This window comes from Odocoileus virginianus, chromosome 31, assembly GCF_023699985.2.
Source record: "Odocoileus virginianus isolate 20LAN1187 ecotype Illinois chromosome 31, Ovbor_1.2, whole genome shotgun sequence".
Taxonomy (NCBI): domain Eukaryota; kingdom Metazoa; phylum Chordata; class Mammalia; order Artiodactyla; family Cervidae; genus Odocoileus; species Odocoileus virginianus.
Window position 1 is genome coordinate 23927781 of NC_069704.1, and position 26823 is coordinate 23954603.

Below are 26823 nucleotides of genomic sequence, written 5' to 3' on the forward strand. Positions count from 1 at the left end.
TTAATATGAGGTCAGGGAGCTGGCCGGTTTAGATCTGGAGGATTATGGCAGCAGCTGCTATGGGGCTTAGTTAATTCCGGAGATAAAAGTCCTGTGATCTAGGTGCAAGACTCCACACGTGTGACCTTGGCATAGAGCTCTGTATAGCTTGCTTACACCTTTCCTGACAAACTAACCAGGTAAAAAAGTCTCTTCCTGGCAAGTATAGGAACCTCAGAAAATGTTGGGAACTTCAAAATCAAAGGAATTAGTCCAAATCTTTAGCTCTTACAGGGGAAATCTGAAGACAAACAAGTCCTTGGCTAGCCTCTTAGCCTTGAGAAGCCTTTAAAAGTTCAATCTGAGAATCCTTATGAAAAAAATCCAGCAAAGCAGATTTTAAAAGATTCTATATGGTCAGTCACTATTCTTGCTGCCCTCATGTATATAGCCAAGTCAAGTGTAATGAAAATAATTTTTTCAAATAAACTAATGTGTCTAAACTAATGTGGCTTAAAGCTTAACATTCAGAAAACTAGATCATGGCATCTGGTTCCATCACCTCATGGGAAATAGATGGGAAGACAGTGGAAACAGTGTCAGACTTTATTTCTGGGGGCTCCAAAATCACCACAGATGGTGACTGCAACCATGAAATTAAAAGACGCTTATTCCTTGGAAGGAAAGTTATGACCAACCTAGACAGCATATTAAAAAGCAGAGATTACTTTGCCAACAAAGGTCCATCTGGTCAAGGCTATGGTTTTTCCAGTGGTCATGTATGGATGAGAGAGTTGGACAGTGAAGAAAGCTGAGTGCCGAAAAATTGATGTTTTTGAACTGTGGTGCTGGAGAAGACTCTTGAGAGTCCCTTGGACTACAAGGAGATCCAACCAGTCCATCCTAAAGGAGATCAGTCCTGGGTGTTCATTGGAAGGACTGATGCTGAAGCTGAAACTCCAATACTTCGGCCACCTCATGCAAAGAGTTGACTCATTGGAAAAGACCATGATGCTGGGAGGGATTGGGGGCAGGAGGAGAAGGACACGACAGAGGATGAGATGGCTGGATGGCATCACCGACTCGACGGGCATTGTTTGAGTAAACTCCGGGAGTTTGTAATGGACAGGGAGGCCTGGTGTGCTGCGATTCATGGGGTCACAAAGAGTCGGACATGACTGAGCAACTGAACTGAACTGAATGTGTCTATCTTTGGTAAAAATGAGGGTGATGTTTAGAGAGAAAAATTATGTTTCAGTAATACTCTTTTGTGGGTATTAGACTCTGTTGCAGGATAAAGGAGCACAAGAGAATGGTCATGTCACTGCTGTTCTAAGAGTTGGGTGAGTTTCTGGGGCCGGCTGCCAAATGAGGAAAGAAATCCAGAGCAAGCCATAGTAAAGTGGAAGCGAATTTAGACAGATAAACACATTCCATAGACAGAATGTGGATGTGGGCCATCTCAAGTGACAGTGGCCCTGGGGTATGGTGGTATGGGGTATGGGGTATGGTTAGCTTTTATGGGCTGGATAATGATATCCAGCTAACAAATGGGAGGAATAATCTAGTAATTTGGAAGAAGGGGTGAGGCTTTCCAGGAATTGGGCCACCACTTACTTTTTTACCTTTTTGATCAAACCCCAGGTCTCCTGCATTGCACGTAGACTCTTTACCATCTGAGCCACAAAGGAATCCCATAATTAAATTTTGTTTTTCTGTTATCCTCATTTCCATGTAATTATTAGGCCAGCCAGAAGAACCTAGAAGTGTAGAGGAAAATTTTTCTTCTCCAACAGTAAGTTTCAAGACTCCACACAATTCCAGTGTGCAGCAAAACTGGAGTGTAAGTAGGTTACAGCCTTGCTACTCAGTGACCAGAAGCAGCCAAATCACCTGAGAGCCTGTTAGAAATGCAGATTCTTAGGCCCCCACCCCAGCCTGCTGACTCAGACTCTGCAGAAGCACAATCAAGTGCTTTATTTGCACATTAAAGCTTGATACGCACTCAATGGGATGCCCTTTAATGGGGCCTAATGGGGCCTGCCAGTTGTAATTATTTCTGTAAATGGAAAAATCCCTGAATAATGTAGTATTAATGACCTTGAGAGGGGAAGGGGACGGCAGTACTCTCAGAGTCAGACTGGAGAATGCTGTTATAGAGGCTTAAAAAAAAATACTGAAAGGTTCTGGTTGATTGTTGTATCTGCATAGATTAATTTTCACAATGCTACAGACCTTCCAAACAGAGTCATACATCGTCCGGAGGGATTTTATTTCCCTTGAAAGCTCAGTGTGTGATAAGACAGCTCCAAGTGCTTTGTACTTATCATTAATGTAATTCTCAGGGCCACTCACACTGCGGATGTTAACGATTCCCAGTTTGCAGAAGCACAGGGTGGTTAAGAGCCTGCCCCCAGTCATCTAGCTATTCATTGGCTAAATGATGGTTCTGTTGTGTTGACAGTTATCAGCTTTCAAAATCAAAAGTAAGGTTTATTTTATAGTCAGTTTTGCAAAGAAGGGGTAAGGACCAAGGATGTCAGACAGAAATTGTGCCCAGGAACTGCACTGGGCTTTTTATATCAACCCCACTTAATAGCCTGGCCTTTGTGTGGAGGCAAGAGTTTGGGGGAAACAAAATTAAAGAGGAGCTTTTCTTCACTTCACTGCTCCTATTTGAAGCCAAGGAGGGTCCTACCTCGACTTCTTTCCTCTCACCTCACTCAGCCCAGAGGATCAGATCAGTCCAGTGACAGGAACTAGTGGGGAAATTTTCTCAGCACCCCACGGGGCAGCTTCTTGCTGCCAAGCCCAAACCTGCAAGGCCTGACAGTTTCCCATGTGGTCATCAGGTGCAAGAAAGCAACTGTAGAAGAACTAGGTCAAGATCATCACAGACGCGCAATGTCATGAAGAGAAAGAAATATCACCACCTTCTAGCTGTGTGTCAGAACCAAAGCTTTATTTTAATATGCTTATTGTTTTCAGAACATCACTGGCAACTAGAAACTCATATGCAAGAGTGATTTTTATAACTGTAGATAAAATAGATAATGGAATTGTAACAGTAAATACACCTTAAATATAAATATACACATTGCCATCCCACACGTATAAAAGTCATGCTCTGTAAATGCTCTGTCCACACACTATCTTTGTGGGACACTGAATTTCAGGATGGATCGTCAAGGGTTTACATGTGTCCCATTAGTTATAGATATTTCCAGAGATCTTATGTAGGAGCAACACATTACAAATTTTGAAAAAAAATTAAGTATCACAGAGCATTTTTTGAATATTTAATACTTTTGTTCTATAAAGAGTATTTCTTAAATATTACAAATGGTGAAACAAATATACTAGCTTACAGATATATACAATGTACTAATTTATACTTCAAAAATGCAGGAAGAGAAATTATATATATATTTATACATATATATATAATTTTAGATCTAATGAACAATTCAATATTGCTCTTGAGTTGGTCTTGCTGTATTGCATGCATGCCTAGGGCACGCCCATGGCTTGTCACCAGATGGAAAAGGGATTGTCAGGGACAGAATGGGACCCATGGAGCCCCAAGCTTATTCCCAGAGAGCCATCTTCTAAGCAATACTTTGAGTTTTGTAACTTACCGAGGCAAGGTCAAAATCTTTTGTGTCCATACACAATGTAGGATATGTCCTCAAATATCACAACTACTTATTCAAGGATGGGGCCACATAAATGCTAAAAACATCTGATTCAGTGGAACTAACTCCTTGAGCCCTGAGTGTCAATTGGAGAGCTTTGAAAAGATTATTTTGAGATAATCATCTATACCCTCAGTGCAGTTCATAAAAAATGATCTCAGAACAAAGACCCATGATTGAGGCATCAATAGCCTTCCAGTAAACTCACAGGCAAAATACAAAGGAACAAAATGTCCTGAATGACATCAGATCTTCAATAATTACAAGCTTCTCACATTGATAAAGTTGTAAACACTTAAAAATGTGACATTGTCTTGAAAGGGCTAAATGAATTTCTAACTTGGATCAGGAGCAATGTGGCAGTCATGGGGAGCCTGCAAACTGGGAGCCTTGTAGACAGGACAGCTCATGGCAGACATCACATTTACCATTAGCTGAACCCACCTAAGATCTCTATAGTTCATTTTGGCCATGAAGTCCCATTTCTCTTTCCACTTAACCAAAATCTAAATTACAAATGGATGGCATCTCTCTGAGAATGGAAATAGAAAAAAAAGGGGGGGGGAGGGACAAGTTGAAAAGCAAATGTTCTAGAAAATTCAACAATGAGATCTCACTGTGAAGGCTGTGCAACAGTCATGTGGAACAGGAGCCCAGCAGAAGGTATGGCTGTTAGGACTTGGAGAGGGACTTGATTCTGGACCAGGAGTTCTGGGTTTCCCTGATCCCTGCTGGTAGCCAGGCCAGCCATCTCTACCCTCCCTGCCCAAGTTGTATTCTAGGAGGCCAGAGTGGTGGGCAGACCATGGAGCCAATGGCTTGCAAAATGCCTCCTACAAACTAAATACATCACAAAGATGAGTTATTAGCAGAGCAGAGGGGATGAGAGGAAGGCAAGAAAATTAAACCAAAAGGGGGAATTTAGGATCTGTTGAGAGCACAGAGCTGCCCAGAAGTGGCCACAGCAGGAAGGGCAGGAAAAACAGAAAGTGCAGGAGAGAGTGGCATCCATAAAGGTCCTGAACCTGACCACTCAGTACCAGCTAGCACTGCTGCCCAGCAGACTGGAAGCATCCCTGCACAAGCCTGAGGGCAGCACTCACTCTGCCTGCCAGGCAGGCGACAGGAAGGTGTTATGCAAGGGAGCATCCCAGAGGAAGCCAGAGTGGGATGCAGACTGGAACCAAGAGGAAAACTCACAGGCTCTGTCAGTGGGAATTTTCAGGAAGCAGTTCCAAAGCAGCCTTGAAGAAGGCTTGAAGATGCCAGCAGAAGAATTAGCTGAGTAGGCTGTGCCCTGCCCGTGACAGAGGCCTGCAAGACCTGTCTCCAGCCAGCATGCAGCAACCAGCAGTGGTTTAAGGATGCACATGAGATTCTTTCAAGTGAACCCAGCATTGGCCAGCTCTTAGAAGACATTTCTAAAGGAACATGCACCATAATCGATTACTTGAACTCATTTTCCAGGAATATACTTGTTAGAGATAATCATCAAAAACACAGTGAACAACTTCTGTCTCAAAGTATTTCATTAAGGTGCAAAGTATGGCACAGACGTGTCCCTGTCTGTTAGAAAATGAATGTGCTTCTGGTCTTCAGAGGGCCTTTATTGTCTGTTACTCAATTGGAGATAGAGCAAGTTATTGAAAAAAAGATCATGTTGGAGGACAAAAAATGTGTAAAAAATAGCTACTTTGATTGGTTTTATTTAAAATCTAAGGGCTGGAAGAGTTATACCCCTCATGGGTCAAAGGAAGGAAACTTTACATTTCTAAAACTTTCAAAATATCACACACAAAAGTATTATTGTGATGTTTCAGTATTGTCACAATATCCTCACACAAACGTTTCAAATGGAAATTGAAGAATTTCTGACAGTGGCACACTCTTAGTGAATTCACCATTGTATGTGAAAAGAAATACTCTAAAAGGTTAAAATGATACCTGCTAACAACTAGGTTAGTGAGGACATCCCCTCAGAGTGGCAAGGCTCACAGGTCAGCTGTATTATTTTTAATTCAGTTAAAGAACCATAGGAGGGAACAACTTTGGCCTGGTCTTCTCGCCTCCTCCTGCCCCTCCCATCCCCCAGGGATGTCACAGGCTTGGAGCAGAGGGGAGGCCTGGTCTGGGGGATGGTGCCTGCAGCTCTGGGTTAACGTGCTCTCACGTGTATCCAGATGGTACCTCCTGCTATCAGCACAGCACACTGGCCTTTGGCAGACACGAGCCTTCCTGCCTCCTGAGGGCCAAGGATGCCTCCAGAAATGGCTGATGTCCCTTGGGTTCCCTGCGATGCTGAGCGTGTTGGTTTTCATTTTAAGCATCCGTCAGATTCCCTGATTCTGGAGAGGGGGTGCTTATCGGTGGTGGTGTGAAATGCCCTCTGAGGACAGTTGGGCACGTCTCAGTCAAAATGCAATATTTAACACGTGGGCGTCTGACATGCTACCCTGACGACGGCGGGTGTCACGTGGGACGGGGAGGGGCGGAGAGGGGGACACACAACCGTTGCTCCCACGGGAGGGCGGTTCACATCACCACGCATTTGCCCTTGAGCTTCTCTTTCCTTTTCTGCTGCTTGCTCTTTTTCCCGTCGATTTGGAGGCTCACGGTCCTGCGCTTCTCCAGGTTGAGCAGCTCCTGGAAGAGCTCCTTCACGTTGAGGTTGAGCTTGGCCGAGGTCTCCATGAAGGCGCACTTCCACTTGCGGGCCAGCACCTCGGCCTCGCTGCTCTCCACTTCGCGGTTCGGGCTCTCGTCACACTTGTTCCCCACCAGCATGATGGGGATGCTCTCCACGTCCCCTTTGATCTCGCAGATCTGTTCATAGATGGGCTTGAGCTCCTCCAGAGACTGCCGGCTGGTGATGGAGTAGACCAGGATGAAGGCGTGGCCTTTGGAGATGGATAGCCGCTGCATGGCCGGGAACTGGTGGCTGCCCGTGGTGTCCGTGATCTGCAGGGTGCAGATGCTCTTGTCACAGCTGATGACCTGCCGGTACGTGTCTTCCACGGTGGGGATGTAGCTCTCCCGAAACGTGCCTTTCACAAACCTCAAGACGAGAGAGCTCTTGCCAACACCACCTGCGCCGAACACGGCCACCCTGTAATCATTGCTCTGCTCCGGCATGTTGCTTGCAGCTCCGACGATTAACTAGGAAGCACCTACCAAAGGAACCAGATGTTTGAGAGAATTAGTAAAAGAAAACAGGAAAAGACTGCTTTACCCTCTGTGGATAGCTTAAAGGAAAAAATAAATAAATTAAGTGGTATTATTTGCTTTCACTTTTCCTACATAACAATTCAAATTTCATTTTAAAATTCTCTAATTCTAAATCCAATTATAGTTAACCCTCAGTTTTCAACAGGGCTGTTGATCTACTGAGTGGCTAACTGGAGTCAGTCTGTTCCTCCTTATTGGACCATGGTTCTGAGCAGCTTTGCTCTCACATCACCCAGCACCCAGGGAAAAGATGCAAAGTCAGTCCAAGGGAGGAAGAATCCAGGAAAGGTAATGAGGACTTGGAAATTAGCTGATCCTCAACACACACACACACAATCACAGCAGATCTTTACTGTTTAACCTAAAGTGCTATATGAACACTCAATATACCAGTCATAATACATAATTTTTATAAGTACAGAGAGGGTGCTAAAGGGGAGCAGAATGCAACTAATATTTAGACAATTTAGACAATGAGTTTATATTAACTCATGAAATCCTCACCACCCTGCAGAGCTGGTGTCATTATCCCCTGCAAAATGAAGAACCTGAAAACACAAAAGGAAGAGGGGAATGTAATGGCCCTGATTTCACACAGCCAGTGAGGTGAGCTGTTGCTCAGTTGTGTCCAACTCTTTGTGACCCCATGGACTACAGCACGTCAGGCTTCCTTGTCCTTCACCTGCCAGAGCTTGCTCAAACTCACGTCCATTGAGTCAGTGATGTCATCCAACCATCTCATCCTTTATCACCCCCTTCTCTTCCTGCCCTCAATCTTTCCCAGCACCAGGGTCTTTTCTAAGTGAAGTGAGATGGGGATGCAAACTGATCTGTCTTTGTCCCACAAGCTGCTGGAGTCACAGGGGGCCTGAGTGTGAACTCTCATTAAGCACCGAGTGTGGACAGTTAACTAAGAAGCTTGGAGGGGTCCTTTCATTAATCACAATTAAAATCATTGTGGCTGCTTTATTTTTAAGAATGATAAGTGTTGCTAAGGTAATAGTATAAACCACTATTAATGGTCATTAAAATGGAGTAGAATGGGGTTTCCCTTCAATACAAATACCACCTCTTTCCTGACATATAGATTATTAAATATCTTTCATACTACCCCTTTTTTGGTAAGAAAGGATACAAAAACATCCAAGAAATAACATCCAAAAAATAGAGAATCAAGCAACATCCAACATTTTTAAAGCAAAGTAGACAAGCAATACAGTAATGTGAAACATGGAACCCATTTTCTCTAGGCAACATTTGCTGACATTCACTTTTCACTTTCACTTTTACTTTTTCTGTAGTAACTGAGGGACAATAATAAAAGGCATTCCTCAAAATCATTTTCAGAGACCAGTAAAAATTAGATATAATTAGCCATGGAAGAAAATGGGTGTATGCAGCGAATGTCTACTGGCAGACAGACCAGGTCAATGCCCAGGACAGTGCCATCTCATCTCACGATTTCTTTCTGAGTTCGCTATGTACATTGGCCTATGAATATGCTCAATTAAATAGTCAGCTGTTCTTGTATGCACTTTGGAACCCTTAACCTATCAAATACGTATGTATGCACACACACACAGAATCTCTTTGCTGTATACCTGAAACTAACACAGCATTGTAAATTACCTGTACTTCAAGTTTTTAAATCGTTACAACTTTTTAAGAAAAGAACAAAGTGAACCCAGAGAAAGAAAAAAGAAAGATTAGAGTAGAAATTAATAAAGAATAGAGAACTAATAGAAAACAATTAATAGAACAAAAATTTGGTTCTTTGAAAATACAAACTAATACATTTTGCATTAGGTTGAGGGAAAAAAAGACTCAAATTATTGAAATCGTGAATGAAAGAAAAAACACTACAGATCTTACATAAATAAAGGTTATAAGGGCATGACCAACTCCAAGCTGACATGTTAGATAACTATGATGAAACAGATGCAAACTACTCAAGCTGACTCAAGAAGAAATGAAAAGTCTGAATAGAAACGTAATGGGATAATAATCAAAATGTTATTTACAAAGAAAATGCCCAGGTCCAGACAGCTTCACTGGTGAATTCCAGCAAAAAAATTAATACCAATTCATTACAAAATCTTCCAAAGAAGTTAATGGGAGAGAATACTTCTTAATCTTTAAGAATCCAATATTACCCTAATACCAACACTAGAAAAAGATGTCACAAGAAAAACACAGACCACTGTCTCTTATGAATATAAATATAAAAATGTGTGAAGTAAGCCAGAAAGATAAAGACCATTACAGTATACTAACACATATATATGGAATTTAGAAAGATGGTAACGATAACCCTATATGCAAAACAGAAAAAGAGACTCAGATGTATAGAACAGACTTGTGGACTCTGGGAGAAGGCGAGGGTGGGATGTTTCAAGAGAACAGCATCGAAACATGTATATTATCTAGGGTGAAACAGATCACCAGCCCAGGTTGGATGCATGAGACAAGTGCTCGGGCCTGGTGCACTGGGAAGACCCAGAGGGATCGGGTAGAGGGAGGTGGGAGGGGGGACCGGGATGGGGAATACATGTAAATCCATGGCTGATTCATTTCAATGTATGACAAAAACCAAACAAAATAAAAAATAAACAAAATTTTTAAAAAATGAACAAAATAGTAGCAAATTTAATCTATCAATATACAGACAAGACTATATAAGCATAACCAAGTAGAAATTATGCCAGCAATATAAAATTAATTTTATACACACACATACACACACACATGGGCTTCCAGGTGGTGCTAGTGGTAAAGAATCTCCCTGCCAATGCAAGAGACTCAGGAAACTCAGGTTCGATTCCTGGGTTGGGAAGATCCCCTGGAGGAGGAAATGGCACCCCACTCCAGTATTCCTGCTGGGAGAATCTTATGGACAGAGGAGCCTGGTGGGCTACAGTCCATAGGGTTGCAAAGAGTCAGACATGACTGAGCATCTGAGTACATACAAATATATACATAAACATATATATGTGTATGTATGTGTGTAATATATATGTATATATAACATAGCAGAATACATCAATGAAAGACAAAATCCACGATACCTCAGTAGATACAAAAAATTGACAACATTCAGCATTCAATTATGTTAAAATAAAAACACTTAAAGTAAAAGTGTAGTCACTGAATCATGTCCGACTCTGTAACCTCATGGACTGCAGTCTCTGTCCATGGGATTCTCCAGGCAAGAATACTGGAGTGGATTGCCATTTCCTTCTCCAGGGGGTCTTCCCAACCCAGGGATAGAATCTGGATCTTGCCCATTGCAAGCAGATTCTTTACCTTAAACCAGCAATAAAAGTAAACTTCCTCAACCAAATAATGGGCATATAGTGAACAATACCAAACTAACACAATACTTCATGGTAAAAGACTGAATGACTTCTCACTAAGATCAGGAAAAAGAGTATTCACTTTTATAGTTTCTACTCAACATGTTACTAGAGGTTTTAACCATGACAATTAGGCAAGAAAATGAGAAAAAAAAAGGCATTCAGACTGGGAAGGAATGAAGCAAAACTATCTCTATTGCAGGTGGCATGACTTTGTATTCAGTTCAGTTCAGTCACTCAGTCTTGTCCGACTCTTTGCGAGCCCATGAATCGCAGCACACCAGGCCTCCCTATCCATCACAGACTGCTGGAGTTTACTCAAATGCATGCCCATCGAGTCGGTGATGCCATCCAGCGATCTCATCCTCCGTCGTCCCCTTCTCTTCCTGCCCCCAATCCCTCCCAGCATCAGGGTCTTTTCCAATGAGTCAGCTCTTCACATCAGGTGGCCAAAGTATTGGAGTTTCAGCTTCAGCATCAGTCCTTCCAATGAACACCCAGGACTTATCTCCTTTAGGATGGACTGGTTGGATCTCCTTGCAGTCCAAGGGACTCTCAACAGTCTTCTCCAACACCACAGTTCAAAAGCATCAATTTTTCAACGCTCAGCTTTCTTCACAGTCCAACTCGCATATCCATACATGACCACTGGAAAAACCATAGCCTTGATTAGACGGACCTTTGTTGGCAAAGTAATGTCTCTGTTTTTAATATGTTATCTAGGTTAGTCATAACTTTCCTTCCAAGGAGTACGCGTCTTTTAATTTCATGGCTGCAGTCACGATCTGCAGTGATTTTGGAGCCCAGAAAAATAAAGTCTGATACTGTTTCCACTGTCTTCCCATCTATTTCCCATGAGGTGATAGGACCAGATGCCATGATCTTAGTTTTCTGAATGTTAAGCTTTAAGCCAACTTTTTCACTCTCCTCTTTCACTTTCATCAAGAGGCTTTTTAGTTCCTCTTCACTTTCTGCCATAAGGGTGGTGTCATCTGCATATCTGAGGTTATTGATATTTCTCCCAGCAATCTTGATTCCAGTTTGTACTTCTTCCAGTCCAGTGTTTCTCATAATGTACTCTGCATATAAGTTAAATAAGCAGGGTGACAATATACAGCCTTGAGTTACTCCTTTTCCTATTTGGAACCAGTCTGTTGTTCCATGTCCAGTTCTAATTATTGCTTCCTGACCTGCATACAGGTTTCTCAAGAGGCAGGTCAGGTGGTCTGGTATGCCCATCTCTTTCAGAATTTTCCACAGTTTATTGTGATCCACACAGTCAAAGGCTTTGGCATAGTCAATAAAGCAGAAATAGATGTTTTTCTGGAACTCTCTTGCTTTTTCGATGATCCAGCAGATGTTGGCAATTTGATCTCTGGTTCCTCTGCCTTTTCTAAAACCAGCTTGAACATCTGGAAGTTCTTGGTTCATGTATTAATGAAGTCTGGCTTGGAGAATTTTGAGCATTACTTTACTAGCGTGTGAGATGAGTGCAATTGTGTGGTAGTTTGAGCATTCTTTGGGATTGCCTTTCTTAGGGATTTAATGAAAACTGACTTTTCCAGTCCTGTGGCCACTGCTGAGTTTTCCAAATTTGCTGGCATATTAAGTGCAGCACTTTCACAGCATCATCCTTCAGGATTTTAAATAGCTCAACTGGAATTCCATCACATCCACTAGCTTTGTTCATAGTGATGCTTTCTAACGCCCACTTGACTTCACATTCCAGGATGTCTGGCTCTAGGTGAGTGATCACACCATTGTGATTATCTGCATCATGAAGATCTTTTTTGTACAGTTCTTCTGTGTATTCTTTGTATTAATAGATAGAAAATCCTAGGGAATCCACTTAAAACTATTAGAACTAATAAATTAGATCAACAAGTTTTTAAAATACAACAACTGTTTAAAAACAAACTATTTCTACATACTTGAACAATCTAAAATTAAGAAACCAATTCCATTTACAATATCATCAACAAGAATAAGATACTTCGGAATACTTTTAACAAAAAAGTAAAAAATGTACACCTTTGAAAATTATAAAATACTGTTGAAAGAAACTGAAGACCTACATTATTGGAAACATACACATTTTTATGTATCAGAGGACTTAATGTTATTAAAACAATAGTCCCTTGAATCATCTACAAATTCAGTGCAATCCTTCAGAAAATTCCAACTGACTATATAAATTAACAAGCTGATCCCAATATCCACAGGAAAATTCAAGAGACCCAGAATACTGAACCAATGGTAACTGAAGAAAAAAAAAAGAAAAAGTTGAAGGACACACACTGTTTGATTTCAAACTTACTACAAAGCTACAATAATCAAGACAGTGTGATATTGCAGAGGATAGCAAATAGATGAATGAAAAACTTTAGAGTCAAGAAATAAATTCTGACTTTTACAGTCAAATTATTTTTGACAAGGCTATCAAGAAAATTCAAGAAAGAATATCTTTTCAACAAATGGTGCTGGAACAACTGATATTCATATGCAAAAGAAAGAAATCTCCCTTATAACGTATATAAAAATTAACTCAAAGTGGATCAAAGACCTAAAGGTAAGCCCCAAAACTAAAAATATCCTAAAAGAAAATACAGGCATAAGTTTATGATCTTTGATTTGGCATTGATTTCTTAGTGGCGATCCCAAAAACATGAACAAGATTTTTTTTAAAAAAATAGGTAAATTTGATTTCATCAAAATCAAAAAGTCTGTATTTAAAGAACACTATTAAGAAAGTATAAGGTGACCCAGAAAAGAGGGAGAAAATTTCTACAAATCATATATCTGACAAGTGATTAATTCCAGAATATATAATAAATACCTGGCATTCAATAACAACAACAAACTCACAAAAAATTAAAATGGACAAAGCATTTGAACCAACATTTCTCTAAAGAAGCTCTTCTAGTGGACAATGAACACATGAAAAGACACTCAACATTACTATTACTAGTCACTGTTGTTGTTGTTCAGTTGCAAGTCATGTCTGACTCTTTGTGACCCCATGGACTGCAGCATGCTAGGATTCCTTGTCCTTCACTATCTTCCTGAGTTTGCTCAAATGCATGTCCACTGAGTCAGTGATGCTACCTAAACATCTCACCCTCTCTCATCCTCTTCTCTTCCTCTGCCTTCAACTTTTCCCAGTATCAGGGTCTTTTCCAATGAGTTGGCTCTGACTCTTTGCATCAGATGGCTTAAAGTATTGAAGCTTCAGCTTCAGCATCAGTCCTTCCAATGAATATTCAGAGTTGATTTCCTTTAGGAATGACTGATTTGATCGCCTTGCTGTCCAAAGGACTCTTGAGGATCTTCTCCAGAACCACAGTTCGAAAGCATCGATTCTTCAGCACTCAGCCTTCTTTATGATCCAACCCTCACATCTGTACATGACTACTGGAAAAACCATAGCTTTGACTATATGGACCTTTGATGGTAAAGTGATTGTCTCTGCTTTTTAATACACTATCTAGGTTTGCCATAGCTTACCTTCCAAGGGCCAACTGTCTTTTAATTTCATGTCTTCAGTCAAATCCACAGTGATTTTGGAGCCCAAGAAAATAAAATCTGTCACTGCTTCCACATTTCCTCCCTCTATTCGCCATAAAGTGATAGGAAATGCAAATCAAAACCACAAGGTAGAGCACTTCACAGGCACTTGGAAGACTTTAACAAAATTCAAAATTTAAAAAAAAAGCAAAACAAAATAGCAAATGTTGACAATGATGTAGGGAAACTGAAACCACTGTGCTTTGCTGAGCTGAATGTAAAGTCATATGGCTGTTTTGGAAAGCAATCCATCACTTCCTTTAAAAAGTAAACAGAATTACCATAAGACCCAGTGATTTCCCTAATCCTACACCCATGAGAAATGAAAACACAGCCACACAAATAATTGTATGTGAATGTTCTTAGCAACCTTACTTATAGTAGTCAAAAAGCAGGAAAAAAATCCAGATGTTCACCATCTAATGAAAGCATAAGTAAAAATATGGTATATCCATACAATGAAGTATTATTTAGCAATAAAATGATATGAAGTATTGATAGGTGCTCTAGCAAGGATGAACCTTGAAAACATGATGCTAAATGAAAGAAGCCAATAACAAAAGACCACATATATTGTCTATTTATATGAAACATACAGAATTGCAGATCTATAGACACAGAAAGGATATTTGTAATTGCCTAGGGTGAGGTGGATGTTGGGGAAAACTGGGAAGTGACTGGACAGAGTTCCCTTTTGAGTGATGAAATGTTCTAAAACTGACTGTAGCAATGATTGGACAACCCTGTGAATATACTAAAAACTACTAAGTTGCATACTTCAGTTGGATGAATTATATCTCAATAATGCTATAATTTTTAAAAAGACTGCATAGGATAACACTCTACTGTATATGATGATGATATCTACTGATTCTGAAACTGATTCAGTGAATATCCTAATGTTAATAGGCTCAGCTTTATTTGTAACAGCCAGATGATGGAAACAACACACATCTTCACAGTAGAAATGATAAGCAAAGAATGAAATATTCATACTATAGAAAGCAATATACTGAATTAATTTATCCATACAATAAGAAAAAGCTATGAAAAGAACAAAGAATAATACATGCAACAACACAGTTGAATTTGACAGTTGAGATCTGCTAAGCAGCCTGCTGAGCACTAGAGATGTTGCATATTTTCATTGGGCAGTGGTTACAAAGATGTTAACATCATAGTGTTATAAGATGGTTATACAGATTATTCTGAATGATTTCATTCTTTTAAGTTTATCACAGTGGGAGTGCTTTGGTGGTTCAGTGGTTATGACTTCACCTTCCAATGCAGGGGGTGCAGGTTTGATCCCTAGTCGGGAAATTAAGATCCTACATGCCTGAAGGCCAAAAAGCCAAAAGATGTGGATATTGAATAATATTCCTCAAACTGAGAAGGAACTTTGAGATTAAGAAATGAAGCAGGCAACTCCATTATGAAGTTTATTGAAGGTAACTTATATATGGGGTGGATGAGGCAGACAGCAATCCAGCAGCATTCATAGCTGCACTCCACCCTGTTGAAAGGGCTACGGAGGAGTTTAAAAAGGCCAATGTGAAATATAGAATCCGACAACCAAGTGAGAAGCATGTTTGCATGCATTTGGAACCAATGGTTTTTCTTCCTGGAGGCTGGTTGGTGTGTCTGTGGTGGGGGTGGTGTCTCATGAACATCTGTGCCAGCAAAGGCATTCATTCCACTTTTCATGTCAGGTGAAGGCTAGGGTAAAAGTTGATAGGAAACATATTCAAGTTGTAAGTATTCCTTGTGAGTTAGACAGAAGGGTCAGGAAGATCACCCGGAGAAGGGAATGGGGCTACCCACTGCAGTACTCTTGCCTGGAGAATCCCATGGACAGAGGAGCCTGGTAGGCTATAGCCCATGGGGTCACAGAGTCGGACATGACTGAGCAGCTCACACTTTCACTCTGTTATACAGAGAAGGAAAGGGGTAGGACTGAGAACGAAGATGGAGCTGACAACAAGGACTCAGTGTGGTTCAGCCACACAGAAGGAAAAGAAGACCAGCAAAGTTTCTGTTAAGAGGCGTAGGGGAGTGAAAGTCACTGCAGTGGGCATGAGAGTGATGGGAATTAATGAGGTGGTTGGAAAGAAAAGAAGTACAGATTCTATTTAAGGAAATTCAGGGATTAAGGAAAGGAGAGGGATAATTGGCAAAGGCTAAGGTAAGGGTTAGACAAGTGCGGAAGAATATCTATATGGGTCTGCTGCTGGGTATCCGATGGGACAAATCTGAAAGAAGACAGGAGCCACTGGGATTCAGGATGCACACACAGCAAGTTATTCTTCAAGGAGAGAAGGAAGGGCAGGTGATGGCAGAGGAAGCCCCGATTAAACCTGACCAGGCAAATCCCAACTGCTCCTGTTATCTCAGCTTAAAAACTTTAAAAACAAACAAATTAAAATTGATATAATGCATGTACTTGGTTAAAGAAAAATAAAAAGATTATAAAATACTCTTTTATCTACTCCTAGACCCCTTCCTTCAGCAGCTCTGGTCTCTAAGAATGGAAGCTCAATTGTTTCCTGGTGTTTACCTTTAAATTTTAAATAATGCATTCATTGCTTCAATAATAGATCTTAATGTCCTGAATTACTGATTTTGGACCCTCTCTCTCTCTGTAAAATTAGCACTATTATCTTCCTCCATTGCCTAATTGTATCACTTATGCTCTATTTTTAAAGCACATATCAGTATTTAAATTTTCCAGTTATAATATTTACAATTTGTTCCAAAACTTATATTGTCTTCTGTGGTTCTTCTTTAGGTTGTTTCTAAATGCTATTAATAAACAGCATTAAAAGGATTTTGTAAAGATTTTTTACTAAGGAAGTAGACACAATTGGACCCACTAAGACAGAAAGGTCATTTTCACCAAACTGCTGATTGCATAATTTTCTGTGTCAGAAACACTGGGTTCTTACTTTTCCAGCTTCTTGTTTGTTTCTCGCCTAAGTATTAATAATATAATTTTTGTATTTCAATTTATCATCTTAGGATTTATTTTATAGTTTCATCTAAGCATTACTGATAATTTCTTTTAGATGACATTAAAATTTCTGAGCTCACACCCTTTCACTTGATTGATTAAGTTCAAATTCTTTTTTCTTTTCAGACTTTAAAAATCATTTTAACTTTATCATCCAGGGTTGCTGGCACAAAATTCAAAGCCAGTATGATACTCTTTCCTTTGTAGGAAAGGTGTTTTCCCCTTCTCTTGGCAGGGTTAGGGTATTCTCTTTATTCTGGGAGTTATGACATTTCAGGATATATCTAGAACTGCTTTTTAACTGTGGTGACTTTTTCCTGGGGCGGGGGCGGGGGGGGGCGGGCTGGTGTGCAGCATGTAGCTGGTTAAAAACTTAACCCTTTCTGCAACTTGGGAAATTTTTCATTTGTTTTTTAAAATTACATCATCTTAATCCTTGCATTTTTTTTCTCTTTCTGAAGCTTCTGTTAGATGATGAACCAAGTGTACCTGTTCTTGATTTCTCTAAAATCTTTTCCTTTATGTTGTAGGTAAACTTTCTTGTACTCTGATTTTTTTCTTTCTCAAAGAAGCATTTTGTTGTCAGAAAAGGTGATATCAGGCAGAATTTCAGTAAGAATACTAACTGAGATTTGTTACTATTGTTCTTATCTGAGATTGCAGCCATGAAATTAAAAGATGCTTACTCCTTGGAAGGAAAGTTATGACCAACCTAGACAGCATATTAAAAAATAGACATTACTTTTGTCAACAAAGGTCCATCAAGTCAAGGCTATGGTTTTTCCAGTGGTCATGTATGGATGTAAGAGTTGGACTATAAAAAAAGCTGCTGCTGCTAAGTCACTTCAATTGTGTCTGACTCCATGCGACCCCATAGACAGCAGCCCACCAGGCTCCACTGTCCCTGGGATTCTCCAGGCAAGAACACTGGAGTGGGTTGCCATTTCCTTCTCCAATGCATGAAACTGAAAAGTGAAAGTGAAGTCGTTCAGTTGTGTCTGACTCTTTGCAACCCCATGGACTGCAGCCTACCAGGCTCCTCTGACCATGGAATTCTCCAGGCAAGAGTACTAGAATAGATTGCCATTGCCTTCTCCATAAAGAAAGCTGACTGCTGAACAATTGATGCTTTTGAACTGCAGTGTTGGAAAAGACTCTTGAGAGTCCCTTGGACTGCAAGGAAATCCAACCAGTCCATCCTGAAGGAGATCAGTCCAGGGTGTTCATTGGAAGGACTGATGTTGAAGCTGAAACTCCAATATTTTGGCCACCTGATGCGAAGTGCTGACTCATTAGAAAAGACCCTGATGCTGGGAAAGATTGAGGGCTGGAGGAGAAGGGGACGACAGAGGATGAGATGGTTGGATGGCATCACTGACTCAATGGACACGGGTTTGGGTGGACTCTGGGAGTTGGTGATGGACAAGGAGGCCTGGTGTGCTGTGTGTGGTTCATGGAGTCGTGACTGAGCGACTGAACTGAACTGAGATACTTCTGGTTTTGTTTCTTCATTATGATCCTTCTCTTTCACATGGTTGGTTTCACCAAATGTCTATTGGTCTCTTGTTGACCACTGATATACAGAAGAATCATATCGGCTGGAGAGGCAGCTAGACTGGGTTCTCTTGATGCACAGATCTGTTCACCAGCAGCTTAGTCCCTGAATAGGAAGGCCATCTGGCATGACTTTACAGACAACCTTCAGCTTTTCTTGAACTTGTTTAGACTAAACTGTCTCTACAGTCTCTTATACTTCTAAAAAGCTTATACATAAATAAGAAATGAAGGAAAGAATCAAGCAAAGAGGGTATCCTTTCCATTTCAAAGTGTCATAAAATATAAACATATGTGTTTTATAATAAAACTTTAAAAACGGACATTTTAAATGCTGACAGTCAAGTTAGAGGTTCAAAATTTTGGGTTATAAGAAACACATATTTGGTCTTTATCCATGGTTCTTAGCTCACGGCTTCCCAAACTCTTTCCTGAGAGGTAAAAGCAGTGAGGGAATCTTTTATTACAGTATTTGTCCTCTTGTCCTTAGTTCCTAAAAACACTTCAGAACCATAAAAATGTAATGAGTGTTTTATTATTCATAAAAAGCCCCTTTCCATCAATTGGGTTGATGCTAATAAGGTGACTTTTGGAAAGGATCTAAGACTACAGTTTGGTTGCCGGGATAACTAAACAACCAAGAACAGAGGACTGTAAATTTAAGCCCCATCTCACACCTCTAGGAAGGAGAAGGGAAGGGGTGGGGGAAGCCTGTAGGTTGAATCAATCGCCAATGGCCAACTATTTAATCAATCATACCTCTGTAATGAGGGCTCTGCAAAAACTCAAAAGGGCAGCATTAGGAGAGCTTCCAGGTAGGTTAACATATGGAGCCACAGGCAGAACTGTGAACCCGGAGAGGGAATGAAACCTTCGTGCCCTTTCCCCATACAGCTCTTTCACCTGGCTGTTCCATTTATAATAAACCAGTAACCTAGTCAGTAAAACATGTTTCTGAGTTCTAGGAGTCACTCCAGCAGATTAAACAAACCCAAAACAGGGAGCCTCTAATTTATAACGAGTTAGTCAGATGCACAGGTAACAACCTAGACTTGCAATTGGCATCTGAAGCAGAGGTCAGTCTTGTAGGTTATCCTGTGGAGTCTGATGCTCTCTATAAGTGATCATGTCAGAACTGAGTCAAATGGTAGGACATCCACCTGGTGTCTAGAGAATCACTGGACATGTGGGGAAACCTCCTCCACACTGTGACTGGGTGCAGAATTATCAGAGGCTTATCCTCAGCCTACAGGGTCCAGGACTGTAGAGAAAATAGACTTTGATTTCCTGAGTCACAAGAGGTGCCCATTCATGGATCCTTTGGAAGACATGTTAGATTCACATGAATAAAATTTAAAAAAAAAGAAACATCTCATGTAAAGCCACCATCTTTATCTACATTATGCCCTAAATTAAGCCTGTTTCAAAAAAACATATAGTTGAATCCAGAGAAAAATCATAGATTACAAGAATTCAGCTGTCAGTACTTGGAAAAGCCAGACAATTTAGTGTACTATCCTGCCAAAAATGTCCCATGAACAATCTGAGATCAAGGGCACTTGTATTTCTTGAAGTTTATACAGGCTGTCTCAGATCAATTTTTAACTTTGGTTTTCCAAAATGCTTTCTCCTTGAGTAGATATGTCTCTATTACAATTTTAAACTTATTAACCTTAGGCAAATTTCATATTTAAAGTTGGTACCTAAGAGCTTATATTTAAAACTACTAGTAATAAAAAGTAAATGGGTCATTTAAGTAAAAGTAACTGGTTCCAAATATGAAAAGGAATACAAAAAGGCTATATATTGTCACCCTGCTTATTTGACTTATATGCAGAGTACATCATGAGAAACGCTGGGCTGGATGAAGCACAGGCTGGAATCAAGATGGCCGGAAGAAGTATCTGTAACCTCAGATATGCAGATAACACCACCCTTATGGTAGAAAGTGAAGAACTAAAGAGCCTCTTGATGAAAGTGAAAGAGGAGAGTGAAAAAGTTGGCTTAAAGTTCAACATTCAGAAAACTAAGATCATGGCATCTGGTCCCATCACTTAATGGCAAATAGATGGGGAAACAGTGGAAACAGTGGCTGACTTTATTCTGGGCTCCAAAATCACTGCAAATGCTGATTGCAGTGATGAAATTTAAAGACACTCCTTGGAAGAAAACTTATGACCAACCTAGACAGCGTATTAAAAAGCAGGGACATTACTTTGCCAACAAAGGTCCATCTAGTCAAGGCTATGGTTTTTCTGGTAGTCATGTATGGATGTGAGAGTTGGACTGTAAAGAAAGCTGAGCACCGAAAAATTGATGCTTTTGAACTGTGGTGTTGAAAACTCTTGGGAGTCCCTTGGACTGCAAGGAGATTCAACCAGTCCATCCTAAAGGAGATCAGGCCTGGGTGTTCATTGGAAGGACTGATGTTGAAGCTGAAACTCCAATACTTTGGCCACCTGATGTGAAGAGCTGACTCATTGGAAAAGACCCTGATGCTGGGAAAAATTGAGGGCTGGAGGAGAAGGGGACGACAGAGGATGAGATGGTTGGATGGCATCACTGACTCAATGGACATGGGTCTGGGGGGACTCTGGGAGGACTCTGGGAGTTGGTAATGGACAGGGAGGCCTGGTGTGCTGTGGTTCATGGGGTCGCAAAGAGTCGGATAGGACTCAGCAACTGAACTGAAGGATTGTTATTGATATTGCAACATAAAAAAGGGTATCTATAAGAAATTAACAATTTTCAATAAAGCATACATTCTCTAGGTAAGAGAGTGTACTTTCAAAAATTTTTAGAATTTTAATTTAATAAAGGATTCATTTCATGTACCTTCTTAGTGGAACATAAAAAATGAAAGATATGTTAGTGAGAAATAGCTGCCTGATCATAAAGAAGAGTTAAATATCCCCTGGCTCACCTTTATCCAAAGAAGTAGAAAACCTTTTCAGTAATCTTGTTTCTTAATATTGTGGAGACACCCACCCTGGCAATACTAGTGCGGGTGCTAAACCAGGTGACTCATCTGCACTCAGGTATGGAGCTCCCATCCCATATACATGGTCGGGGTCAGGGGGGTGGGGTTCCTTAGACACTCATCACAAGACTTGTAATAACAGCAACAATGAAATAAGTGGAGAAAAGTTGGGACATTTCTTGGAATGGAAAGGATAGAATAAATTATTCTTTGAGAGTTTTGTTCAGTTCAGTTCAGTCGCTCGGTCATGTCCAACTCTTTGCAACGCCATGAATCCCAGCACTCCAGGCCTCCCTGTCCATCACCAATTCCTGGAGTCCACTCAAACTCATGTCCATCGAGTCGGTGATGCCATCCAGCCATCTCATCCTCTGTCGTCCCCTTCTCCTCCTGCCCCCAATCCTTCTCAGTATTAGGGTCTTTTCAAACGAGTCAACTCTTCACATGAAGTAGCCAAAGTATTCGAGTTTCAGCTTCAACATCAGTCCTTCCAATGAACACCCAGGACTGATCTCTTTTAGGATGCACTGGTTGGATCTCCTTGCAGTCCAAGGGACTCTCAAGAGTCTTCTACACCACAGTTCAAAAGCATCAATTTTTCGGTGCTCAGCTTTCTTCACCGTCCAACTCTCACATCCATACATGACTACCAGAAAAACCACAGCCTTGACTAGGTGGACATTTGTTGGCAAAGTAATGGCTCTGCTTTTTAATATGCTATCTAGGTTGGTCATAACTTTCCTTCCAAGGAGTAAGCATCTTTAAATTTCATGGCTGCAATCAGCATCTCCAGTGATTTTGGAGCCCAGAAAAATAAAGTCTGACACTGTTTCCACTGTCTTCCCATCTATTTCCCATGAGGTGATAGGACCAGATGCCATGATCTTAGTTTTCTGAATGTTAAGCTTTAAGCCAACTTTTTCACTCTCCTCCTTCACTTTCATCAAGATGCTTTTTAGTTCCTCTTCACTTTCTGCCATCTGAGAGCCAAATAAGCCTACAGCTTAGGCACAGAAATAAGATTCACTAATGTCTGTCTAAAACTATTTCATTTGGGAAATATATGATGGCTAGGAATCCAAACAGCCAAATAAAATGCACTTAGTTACACTTTTCAGATTTACAAGAGCCTGACAATGCCCTTTGTTTGGGGCATTTTCAGCTTTATGGCTTTTCCATGTGGGTGAGAGAAATAAAAAGGCACATCATGTTAAGAGATAGTCCTTTGTCTTGGTCAAAGGATCAGTTACCAAGTTTGATCCTGAATGACCAATGCAGGAAATTAACACCAAAAGATGAAGACAACTGGAGGGCAGAAACTCTGCCAGCAAGGAGAAGAAAGTGCTCAGTATCAGGAGTGATAGCTTAAGGTGCTACTATGTGTAGCCTGATGTCCTTCCTTCACTGTCCACTTATTGGAACATGGCTGTTTGTATATGCACTTGGTTAGGTAGATTTCTATTTTTAGTCAAATGAAAGTTTGCAAAATTGGCAAGTGGGTAAAAAAATATTCCTTCACACAATCATGAACTAGTTTATTACTCATGCTTTTGGTGTTTTAGCTAAGAATCCATTGCCATCATGAAGACATACCTCTACATTTTCTTCTAAGAGTTGTATAGCTTTAGTTTTTATTTTAAGGCCATTGCTCCATTTTGAGTTAATTTTTTAATATGGTGTGATGGAATCCAACTTCATTCCTTTATCTATGGATATCCAGTATCCTGAAACTATTTGTTATGAAACAATTCTTTCTCTGTTGAATATTCAATCTTGACCCCTTATCAAAATTCAATTAGCTACAAATGTAAATTAGGTTTATTTCTGGACTCTTAATTTTATTCCATGGTCTATGTGTCTATTCCTATGCCAGTACCACACAACTGGTCTACTGCATCTTTATAATAAATTTTGAAATCTGTAAGTATGAAGCCTTGAACTTTGTTCTTTTTCAAGATTGTTTTGGCTCTTTGGGGCCCCATGTGGCTTCACATGAATAGATAAATTAGACTTGATCAAAATTAGAAACTTTTGTGCAACAAATGACAGTGTCAGGAAAGTTAAAAGAGAACCTACACCATGGAAGATAGCATGTATCTGGTGTACCAGATATCATATATCATACCAGATATATGTACCAGATATTATATATCTGGTAAGAATCTAATATCCAGAATACAGAGGAAATACAACTGAATAACAAAAAGAAAAAACAACTAAAAATGGATAAAGAACTTGAATAAACATTCTCTAAATAATATACAAATGGCCAATAAGCACATGAAAAGATGCTTAACATCACAAATTATCAGGAAAATGAAGATCAAAACCACAATGAGAAATCACCTCACACCCACCAGAATGGCTACTATCAAAAATCAAAACAAAAAAACAAACAAAACAGAAAATAACAAGTGTTAAGGAAGATGTGGAGAAGTTAGAATCCTTCTAGGAGGAATGTAAAACAATGCAAAATTCAACAGTTACCATGTAACCCAACAATCTGCTTCTGGGTACATACTCAAAATAATTTAAACATATATTATGATATATTATTCAAACAGTTGAAAAGATATTTCTGTACCCATGTTTCTAGTCCTAACAGCATTATTCACAACAACCATAGCAACCTAAATGTCCATCAACAGATGAATGGATAAACAAAATAGTATATATACAAATTGAACATCATTTAGCCTGAAAGGAAGAAAATTCTGGTACATGCTACAACATGGATGAACCATGAGAACACTGTGTGAAGTGAAATAAGCCAGTCATGGAAGAACAAATATCATATGACTCTACTTATATAAAACATCCCTAGAACAGTCGAGTTTATTGAGACAGAAAATAAAATGGTGGTCTACCAGGGCTTGTGGGGAGGGGAGAATGGGGAGTAATTGTTAATGGGAATAGAGTTTCAGTTTTGCAAGATGAATAGTTCTGGAGATGGATGGTGATACAACAATGTACATGTATCTAATGCCACTAAATGCAATTGCAGTGGGAAATTATATGTTACATATATTTTACCATGATAAAAATACACGATTATAAGAGAAAATATTTTCAGCAAAAATAAAACTATGAATTAACAATTGCACCCATAGTACAATTGGTATTGGCACAGCAGATAGTCCTTCTCCTTTGTCATCCACATTACACATTAAGAGCAATAAGAATCTAATCTGATCTCACCAGGCCAAAAAAAAATATCTAATTTCTTGAGACCAAGTGAAATCTACACCTACTTCTAGGCCCTAATTTTATACTGTATCAGTGCTCCTGATACACATCACTATCAGCCACTGCATTTAAAACTAAGCCCACAGGACTGCATTGTCCAATATAGTAGTCACTTGCCACTTGAAATTCAACTAGACTGAACTGAGAGGTCCTGCCCTGGATTCTGAACACATATAAAAAAGAGTGTTAAATATCTCATTCATAATTTTGACACTGATTCCAAGTTGAAATGATATTTCATGTACATTGGGTAAAATAAAATATATGATTTGAATTAACTTCAATTGGGTCTTTACTTTTTTAAATGTGATTACTAAAAAATGAACATGTGCTAAGTCACTTCAGTTGTGTCCAACTCTTTTCAACCCAGTGGACTATAGCCTACCAAGCTCGTTTGTCCATGGAATTCTCAAGGCAAGAATATTGGAGCAGGCTGCCATGCCCTTCTCCAGGGGATCTTCCCACCCAAGGGATTAAACCTATGTCTCTTAGGTCTCTTGTGTTGGCAGATGGGTTTTTTGTTTTTTTTTTTTTTTTTTTTTTTTTTTTTTACCACTAGGGCCATCTGGGAAGCTCTACTAGAAAATACACAATTATATATTGGCTCACAGTGTTTATCTATTGGGTTGCACCACACTAGAACAAATGGCTATACTTTTTAAGAAAAGTTTAATACATTATACTTAATCCAGTATGTTACAAAATTTAAACTTTCTTTTAAATGCTTGGTGGTGGTTTAGTTGCTAAGTCATGTCCAACTCTTGGGATCCCATGGACTGTAGCCTGTCAGCCTCCTCTGTCCATGGGATTCTCCAGGCAAGAATACTGGAGTGGGTTGCCATTTCCTTCTCCAGGGGATCTTCCTGACTCAGGAATTGAACCTGGGTCTCCTGCATTGCAGGCAGATGATTTACCAACTGAGCTATGAGGAAAACCCCAAAATGCTTAGAATCTTTTTAATACTGAAAGGCAAAATGTCACAAATCATTGGAAAAACGCTTATTTTCCAGCTATAATATATAAAATAATACACCAAAATGTTTGATAACTAAAATGCAGTCCTTTCTCAGAGTCCTGTAGGAAGATAATTAGAAAATGATTATGAAGGTATCAAGATCCAGTATTAGAAGTTTCACAGTGGACATGTTTACTAAACAGAGCAAAGTAGAAACATTTCAAACATACTTTAGCACATCTATTATGTATTAGAATGTTTCTCTTTCAATAACAAGATACTTTAGCACATATATTGTTCTTTCACGGGGCTTCCCAGGTGGTGCCATGGTAAAGAATCTGCCAGCCAGTGCAGGAGACTCAGGGGACACGAGTTCGGATCCTGAGTCAGGAAGATTCCTGTGGAGGAGGAAATGGCAACCCACTCCAGTATTCTTGCCTAGAGAACTCTATGGACAGAGGAGTCAGTGGGCTACAGTCCAAGGGGTCACAAAAAGTTGGACGAATGAGCTCACATGCAGCAGTAGCATCCTTCTTTCAGTATTTATTATGTTGTGTTCTCTCTCTTCCTCTCCCTCCAATACCAGTGCCAAAAAGGCAGGATCCCTGTGGGATTCATCCAGCAGCACATAATTTTATTTAACCCAGTGCTGGGCACATCAGAAACACTTAGCGCATGTTGATTGCCTGCTGTTGAAATACATTTTTGTGAGCTGACCAAGGAAAATTGTATGAGAGAAGATCAATGAACTCTTTAAAGAAAGAAAATCAAGTTTTGAAAAAAATCTACGTAAGAGTAACTGCTCATAGGCCAGCAATGTCAAGAGAAATAAAAAAATTACATGAGGATCCATGGTGACATTACAGAGACAGAAACAGAGGCGAATGAATTTATTGCACTATTCATCAGTCAGTTCTTGCAGCAAAGAAGCTGAAACCAAAAAGGAACTTCTGGGTACTTTACTTCTTAATATATAAAAACAAGACCTTTACAATGTGGTAGATTCCTTACAATATTTCATATGAAGGTGGCGAGCCACGATGAAATTTTTTTTTACCCACAGGATGGTTCACTAGTCATCTTGTAGCAAGGAAAATATATGTGTTGCAGAACTAAAAGGCAAATTGTGTGTTTTTCTATTACACAAAAAGCAACTGTTCTACATTCATAACCATTTTCTGGGTGGCAGGCAGTCTTTAGCAATATGACATACAGCAGGTATTTTCCAAAAATAAGCACATTTTCTCCATCCCTGCAATACAAAG

The 26823-nt window shown here is 39.9% G+C and overlaps 1 protein-coding gene across 2 annotated transcripts in view; it reads right to left on the minus strand.

Annotated features, from left to right (window-relative positions):
* Positions 1-2920: 2920 nt before the first annotated feature.
* The window catches only part of DIRAS2 (DIRAS family GTPase 2), a 36742-nt gene continuing 12839 nt past the window's right edge, over positions 2921-26823 (minus strand). For both annotated transcript variants that reach the window (XM_020894454.2, XM_020894453.2), the window contains exon 2: positions 2921-6841. In XM_020894454.2, coding sequence (XP_020750113.1) covers positions 6207-6806 — 600 coding nt within the window. In that variant the 5' untranslated portion in view covers positions 6807-6841 and the 3' untranslated portion in view covers positions 2921-6206. The remainder of the gene's footprint in view (positions 6842-26823) is intronic.